Genomic DNA, 8,676 nt, shown 5'->3' with positions numbered 1-8,676 from the left:
GCTGAAAGTTTGACAACTGAAAGCTTCACTTCTTTATTGAACGACTGCATTTGTGCCAATGACTTCCAAATAAGTTGTTTTACTAACTTTGATGTTGTTTTTTAATCATGTTAAACAGTGAAATGGAAGAATGAACTGATCTTTCTGAACAATAAAAATCCATCAATGCTGTGCCCTCTTATGAAGTCACATAAACAACTTAATCACTTACATACACAAAGACATTTCTTATATCATATCTCATATATATATATACACAGAAATATCAGTCATAGAAAGAAAACATAAAAATGTTGATGTCTGTATAGCCACTGAATAATATACATACATCTGTAAAATATAAATAATAATAAAAGTCTGAAGAACACTCTCAACATAACAATAATAATACAAAAAAAAAAACATTGACAAAAAAAGGCTTTCTATGCTAAGGCACAATATTGGTATTTAATCAAAAAGTTGTTTTTTTTCATTGTGACAAAGTAATGACAACTTTTTACGTTGGTCCCAAGTTTGTAGAGCTTTTTTAATTCTCAAGCACAAAAGAACAAAAACAACAAAGGTCACATTGAGTGATAACTCAGGAGCACCAGCTGATATTAGATTTGCATATTTAAATTAAAAAAAAATTCCATTTCTTTTTTACAAATTCTCCAATTATAACTACCACATCCTTTTGGGGGCTCCAGGGAACTTTTTCCTGTGGACTACTTTATGCCTGTTTCCAGATACATGCTATGTCTATAAAGATGTTTATGATCAGGATTTTTTTTATAGGTTATATTTATAGCAAATTTAGGCAGAAAACAAAATAAAAAAGATGAGTAAAAGTATGTACAGTACATTACAACATGAGGATATTGTTATTGTAAAGGATACTACAAAATACTAGAGAAGGTGTTGGAGAAATAAAATGCTTTGCACAAAGTATCTGAGAATTTATTATATTTGCCTGTGTGTTTTTTCTTGTCAATTCATAGGCCTACTTTATAAAAAGGGCTTTTAAATTTGTAGTTAATCTTCTTTCAGCTCCTACAGATTTGTAAAACTGATATCATGAAGTTGAAAGTTTGCCGTTATTGGTTAAAAGACCAAAGAGCGCAATATATCATAAATTCAGACCAAAAAAAAGGCCACAAATATGGCTTTAAAAATCACTATCCACCTCTAGACAGTTTAGAAAGCACGCCTCCACTGAGTGTTTAAAGCAGGCATTAGTTTAACTGTATGTGTGCTCATCAGAGGCGAAATGTGTCAAAGTCCGACAAACTCCATTTTCCTTGTTGTCGCCTGGCACGTGCGATCTGATTGGCTAAATTATATTTACGTCACTTCCTGCTCTGTACAGCATGATGGCGGTGTCCGTGACAGATCTGGCACATTGACTTCGCTTGGACGTGCGTTGTTTATAATCTTTGTGACCTAAAACCCGGGACGGTTTTTTCCAGTAGAAGAATCTTCGTCAGTCAACCCTTCAATGAAGTGAACCGCAGGTGGACCGCTTTCACGCTCCCACAGCCCGGTATTATTCCCGTTGCTCGTACTTAACGTGCCTGCAAGTGCCACAGCTAGCTGTCAGCTAAGTGTTTATGCAAGGTTACAGGACACGAGTGTGCATTTGCGCATTACCTGCATGTTTGGTGTTGGTGACCTCTCTAATAAAACTGTATTTCACGTTTCAGATCATGGCCCTCCACAGACTGTCCTTCAGGCTCCGGCAGACGGTAAGACTGATGTTAACAGTGGGTTTAAATGCTCTTTGAGAAGCTGCAGATATAAAACCTGGGCTGTACATTTAAAAATAAACCTTCTTATACATATATATCTATATATCTATAGATATCTATATCTATATAGATATATATAGTTAGATATATATCTATATATAGATAGATATATATATAGCTATATATATATATATATATATATATATATATAGATAGATATATATATATATATATATATCTATATATCTATAGATATCTATATCTATATAGATATCTATAGTTAGATATATATCTATATATAGATAGATATATATATCTGACGCAGTCAAGCCGCCTTGCTTCAAAGAGAGGAGGTCAGAAATGTTTTCGTTGTGGCACAATGTTGCAGGTAACCCACGTCAGGTCTCTTCACACCAGTGGATGTGGGCAGCAGCAGGAGGCTGTGGCTGCAGAGTCCGAGCCCGAGCCCTTCTCAGTCTTCAGAGCACACGAGAACGATCCGGTAAGCAGGAGGAGAGAAAAAAAAAAAAAAGGTAGCAAGGATATTCGCTCAAGTAACGCATTTACTTCAGGATAGTTTTGAGGTATGTGTATTGAACTGGAGTCTTTCTATTCAATGCAACTTTCTTACTTCCAGCCCTCTTATGTCAGAGGGGAAAATATTGTGCTTTCTTCTCCACTACATTTGTTTGACAGCTTTAGTTTCTTTTCAGATGAAGATTTGACACAATAACAATCTTTTTTTTTTTTTTTTTTAAACAACAGTAAGCCTGTAATATTAAACCAATCGTTTCCAACCTTTTTGCTCTCTGACGTCTTACGAAACATAGTGTAGTTGGGGCCAAATTTCAGATGTCAGTAACTTGTTAATAGCTCCACTCAATAATAATTTCCCCTCTAAATTTCTCCCATGGTTTTGTTTCAATAAACGTTAAAATTATCCAGTATCTCAGTAAAAATCAAAAGATGAGAGAAAAAGTACAAAAACTGAAAACAGATTTGTGGATTCTTCTTTTCTCTCCCAGTAATCAGCTGATCTGGATATGAAGTACAACCCTAATTCCAAAAAGTTGGGACACTGTGTGAAATGTAAATACAAACAATGCAATGAATTGCAAATCACTTAAACCCATATTTAATTGTAAATAGACCAAAGAAAAAAAATCAAGTGTTGAAACAGAGAAATGTTATGAAAAATATGCGCTTATTTTTAAATTGTTGGCAGCAACACGTCTCAAAAAAGTTGGGACTACTAAAACCTATTAACTTTTATTTAAGTAAGGCTTTTCATGCAGGACTTTTACTGTTTACTTTTACTTTTTTTTACTTTGTAAAAATACTCCATTATTTTTACATCGCTGTATTACTACTTTTACTTAAGTAAAGGATCAGAATTATTCTTCCACTGCTGCCAGTAAGCAAATGTGGCTTTGATGATACTCGCATGGCTTAATAGCTTCGGAGTGAGCCAGCAGATGTTACAAGCTATCAAAAAACAGCTAAATGCAGCCGTTGTGTCATGTAGTCTGACTGTATGTTACATTATCAATAAACACAGGGGAAAAAGTCCCACTTCCAACAGATAGATTTTTAAATTGTGTTTTACTACTGAAAGTATTCATCCTGTCAGTGTTGTTGTTGTTAAGTGCCATGTATGTATATTTGAATAAATACACCAGAGAAGCCAAAGACCCGTTTGGTGATCTATTTGAGCCGTTGGTGCTAACAGGGGGTGAAGGCACAGTACAACTGATTTCTGCGGTGTCTGTATTTGTATTATGTTGACCTATGACCTCACCTGTGTCTCTCTAGGCATGTCAGTCAGAGAAACATATCGGGCAGTACTACACTCTGCCCTTTGAACAAATCCGTCCTCTGTTCCCTCACGGCCTCCCGTGGCGCTATCAACAACAGGCAGGTTCTACTTTGGATGTGAAAGAATTGTTAAATTATAAAATGGATGATGGATCACACAATGTGTTGTTAAGTCAAAGTTGTAAAATGTCTTGCATGGATATAAATTCTGGTTTTAGATGAAGACGTTTAATGAAGCCTGCATCATGGTGAGGCAGCCGGCTCTGGAGGTAATCTCTTACCTGAAGAAAACAGACTTCAGCCAACCTGCTCTGCGATATTTATTCTGTATCCTTCAAATCACATGGTCTCACACACACACACACACACACACACACACACACACACACACACACACACACACACACACACACACACACACACACACACACACACACACACACACACACACACACACACACAGACAGAGAAATGAACACACTCTTCTTCTCTTGATCCTGTTGTTGTCCTGATCAAGTTGTTCAGATGGTTTGAAAGGTAGTGGGAAGACCATGTCTCTCTGTCACACAGTCCACTTCTGCCACACACAGGGATGGCTGGTGCTCCATATTCCTGACGGTGAGACAAACACAGTCACACGTGCCTTACATCTGAGTTGTACCCAGAAAGTGTCATCAGTTCTACATCTTCTCTGCCTTCCACAGCCCACCTTTGGGTGAAGAACTGTAAGGAGCTGCTGCCATCGTCCTACAACGCCTCTCGCTTCGATCAGCCGTTACAAGCCACAACATGGTTACGCAACTTCAGAATCACCAATGAACGCTTCCTTTCAAAGGTAACAGTATGTACGCAGGGTGTCATTCATTTATTATACAGCATTAACCTGATGCCACAGAGTCCGATTAAATCTTATAGAGTATTACACAATTTGTCACATTATTAACAAGCTTTTAAACACCTTAATGAGCCCTGACTGTATCCTCACAGCAGCAGATTGATATGCATGAAGTAGCTGAACTGCTTGATGGCATCACCTCCTCTGTAGCACGGAAATAGCAATATGAATGGAACCATTTTGAATTCAAGTTATTCAAATATTTTAATAAGAATGTTTTCTTGGATACATAAGCAAGTAAATAGTATAATTACAGAGTAATCTGACACTACAGATCGTGTAAGAAGTTGTAGTTGTACTCGTAGCAAATCCACAGTAGTGTTTATTGTGTCTTTTTGATACATAAAGAAAATTAAGTTGTTTCATGCGAGATAATCCTCACAAAGCAACACAGTTTTTAATCAGGTCACATGTAAAACGATAACCTTGTACAGTTTAGAATTACTAATTATTGATGGGTTTAGTTATTGTCATGGAAACAAGTCAAACTGGAGCTTAATGTGAATACTTTCTGTTTTTCCTTTGGGGGGGAAAGAAACATCAGAAACCTGGTGCAGAAACTAAAAAAAATTTAGTCAGTTTAAAAAATTTTTTAAAAAAGGTCAATGAAAGTGTATTTTTTTCCTTCCCAGATAAAGACTAAGCAGCGCTATGTGTGGACAAAGAGGGAGTTCACTGAGGAGGGATGTCCGCTTGGAGAGCTGGTGGATCAGGTGAGTGGGAGGTTCAGTTATTTCGCCCTCATTTCTGTTAGTTTTCTAACTTTTATGTTCATTCATTAGAGATGTGGTTTATCTACAGTATTTCTGCCCGCCTGTTTCCCTTCAGTCATCATTAAAGTTTCATCTGTCACCTTCCCTGTGCTTGGTGATGATCAATAGCTGATGAACTGAGCACCATGATCGATCAGCAAAGAGCAGCAGATAATGTGCAACCTGTGAATTTCTCACATCTTGCTGCTGCTATTGTTTAGTGTATCCTATTGTCAAAGATAATGTGCTGCATTATTGTGTTTGAGTTGTTAGTGAAACTGTTTTTGCCGTAAGCTTGTAGTATATTAATGGGATTGGATTAGTGGTTCTGTCCTCAAGAACAATATTTTTTTCTTCATTAATTCACCACTCATTTTTTAAATTATCATATCATTAAAAAAAAAAGTTCAGCAATACATATGACTTCATGCACTGTTGAAACATGAAATATACAAAGAAAGATGCAACAAGGGCTCAAACCCAATGAAACATAAAGGCACAATAAATCTGAATGAAACTGCAGGCAGATATGCTGTTCCCACCAGGTTAAACTGGTGCTGAGCATCAAGTTTCATTCATCTAAATTGAACAGTATGAAATATAAAGGCAGACATATCTATCCCTAAACCTATTTACAAATGTCCAAATGGGAGATGACTACGAATGTGACGTCAGTTTTGGTCAGCAAGCATATGCTGCACACATGCTGCATCATTTGAAACGTTAAGTCCTTCAAAAATTGTGCAGCAGCAGAAATTCGGTTGTCTTTATTTTCCTTTTAAGTCTCACATTGACACCCCAGTCAAAACGGCTCTTCTACCCACTTCTGGGTCACAACCCACCAGTTTAGAACCACTGGATTAGAGCACATATTGATAACCACATTGTTTTACAAAGATTGGCTGTTGTGGGATATTTCGTTCTCTGAATTTGTTTCTGACCTCCAGTTTTAGCATTTGTATCAAACACTTGGCTCTTTACAGGCTTGAAAATGAAATGAATTGTGCATAAAATTAACCTCTCCCACCCTGCAGCCTCCTGCCCACACTTTACCATCACTCTGTAGCTCAGATTTACTGTTTTCTGTCTGTTGATTTCCTTCCACAACACACGGTCATCACCAGGCCTCTGATAATGTTTCCTTTGCTGCAGGGTATAGCTCGTGTGAAGAGCAGCAGTGATGTGGTGGGGGCGGTGATGAAGGAACTGAGGCTGCAAAGTGAGCAACCGGGGGCAGACTTTCGCTTGGCCGTGGCTGTGGATGGTCTCAACGCCCTTTGGGGAAGATCCACCATCAAGAAGGAAGATAAAAGCGCTGTGAGAGTTTTAACGCATTCACAATCCTGTCATGTCTTCATGCAACTGCTTCAGTCGCCACAGATAGGAAATGTTATGTGTCTCACTGTTTTCAGGTGAATCCAGAGGAGCTCACTTTGATTCATAATCTAAAAAAGCTGATGAAGAACGACTGGGTGAGAAGAACGCAGGTGTTGACCACAGTAGCATGAGCATATTATCATTCGGAGATTTCTTTTCTTTAATGTTCACTCTCTCGTCTCAGACTGGAGGCGTCATCATCGCCACTCTGTCTCAAACGGGGTCTCTCTACACTTCAAAATCTGCCTACCTGCCGCAGGAGCTGCTAGGAGAGGTTAGAGGTCATTTTTTTTATTGTGCTTTACTATCGCGAGCAGTCGCCCTCGAGCTGTGGCTGTGACGCCAACTTTGGCCATTAGTTAGGACATTTCAGATTGAGCAACTTTTTGTCGTCCGTGAGCAACAAAGCAGGAAGCATATCTAGTAATGTTACAATAAAACAGATTTGTTGTGACATTTGTCAACAAAGGAGTCTCACTCTTTGTTTAGTGCATACAGGCCTTGCTTCTTTACTAAATGGCCTTTTTTTGTAGAGCGAAGAAACATGAGTCCTTTATTGTCCGTTGTGTTCGACTGAAGACCTGTTGGCAGTGTTACACAATGTGACTGAGACAATTTTAACATTATTTATCATGCGTGCATTTATCTGATGTCTGCGTGTCACAAGATCAATTTACTAATGGACCAATAAATCCATCATTGTCTTCCAACTTTACGTTCTTACTGGATGAATATTGAACTATAGAAAACTTTCATTCCACCAGATCAAAAATGTTGGCGTTATAATTGTATAATATTAACCATGTCGATTTCCGTTGCTGACCACTGACTGTGTGGGCTTCACTTGAACTTGACTTTTCTTTGAATGCATTAATTCATATTTAAAAATCTGTATTATTGATTTCCTCCCTCTGCGCATCTGAATTGTATAAATATTGATATCTGTATTTGTTTGAATATTGTAACAGGGCTTGTAGTTGATTTTATGAGGACACACATCTTTTACTTTTATTGTAATTTATTGGCTTTATGGTCATGTTGCATATCTGAACATGCTTTTAAATTTAGATTTTGATGGTAAATGTTAAACACGCCTGAAGACGGCAGGTTTAATATTCTGTATTCTGACTTCTTGTCATCAGACGGGGTTTGACAGCATGGATCCGTTCATCCCGGTGTCCGTGCCCAACTATAGCGAGAAGGAGTTTGAGAGCTGTTACCTGTACTACATGGACCGCCGCTGGCTGCAGCATCCTCAGAGTAAATGATGATGATGAAGATGATGCTTTGCTATGATGTCACATGACCTGACATGTAAGCAATGCTGTTTTACTAATTGTGATTTTGTTTTGTTCCCATCAGGTCAAACAGAGGAAGGGAAGAAAGAACTCGTCTTTTTGAGCAACAGGAATCCATCGATGTTGGACAGAATTTGTGGCTTCTTATAAAGTCACATGAAGACTCAAGTCACACGCATACACACAAATATCACACAATATAAGCATATAAATGTCCATGTCTGTAATACGTATCCCTCTGTAAATGATGATGCATGTGTGTTACTTTGATAATAAAATGTTAAAGTAAAAAACTACTGTGGACTTTTGCATTCATTTCTCAATAAGTTTAGACTTAGTGTTTTTTGTTTTTTTTATGTCTTTTTTTGTTCATGAGAAACACTATTAAATGAACTCAACATTCACGCTTTGATTGTTAGTAGTTTCAACTCGGTATTAAGATGCAAGTCGGACAGTTTGCTTGGAAAAGATTCGGATCAATCAAAATTTGATGTAGCAGTCCTATCAGTACCCGCTGCTTTAGTTGTGAGTTTTTTTTTCTTTCTGCAATTGTGATGCTTTTGTCAATATTTTTTAACAGCTTTGGAAACTATATGGAAACGGGTTGCAGAGATGGAGGTGCTGTTTACAATACTGTATATATAGTTTCAGTTTAACAGTTATTATCAATGGCATAAAGAATTGTGATAATGGTATTAAAACATTTTACAAAGCTATATTTACTTGAGCAGCTCAGAAAACCTTGCAAAGACATGGAAAATCAGGCACATTCATTTGTTTATTGATACTTGGTGGTACAGTACCACCTGGCG

The 8,676-nt window shown here is 37.5% G+C and overlaps 1 protein-coding gene across 2 annotated transcripts; it reads left to right on the top strand.

Annotated features, from left to right (window-relative positions):
• Positions 1–1,334: 1,334 nt before the first annotated feature.
• Positions 1,335–8,159, top strand: dap3 (death associated protein 3). Of its 2 annotated transcripts, none has more exons than XM_069695891.1 (13): positions 1,335–1,522; positions 1,683–1,724; positions 2,116–2,229; positions 3,540–3,641; positions 3,761–3,869; positions 4,068–4,160; positions 4,247–4,377; positions 5,070–5,150; positions 6,342–6,506; positions 6,602–6,661; positions 6,751–6,840; positions 7,709–7,826; positions 7,929–8,159. In XM_069695891.1, exons 2-13 carry the CDS (start codon positions 1,686–1,688, stop codon positions 8,012–8,014), a joined length of 1,188 nt encoding a protein of 395 aa, XP_069551992.1. In that variant the 5' UTR covers positions 1,335–1,522; positions 1,683–1,685; the 3' UTR covers positions 8,015–8,159. The 2 variants fall into 2 exon arrangements, with proteins under 2 accessions (XP_069551992.1, XP_069551991.1); XM_069695890.1 differs by having other exon boundaries at positions 6,602–6,676.
• The last annotated feature ends 517 nt before the right edge of the window (positions 8,160–8,676 follow it).

The sequence above is a fragment of the Brachyistius frenatus genome, unplaced genomic scaffold, assembly GCF_029030835.1.
Source record: "Brachyistius frenatus isolate BFR_SWC_R1_liver_20210118 unplaced genomic scaffold, ASM2903083v1 Contig_20, whole genome shotgun sequence".
In the NCBI taxonomy this organism is placed as follows: Eukaryota; Metazoa; Chordata; class Actinopteri; family Embiotocidae; genus Brachyistius; species Brachyistius frenatus.
The sequence above is the reverse complement of the archived record's forward strand: the minus strand, read 5'-3'. Positions and strand labels throughout refer to the sequence as shown.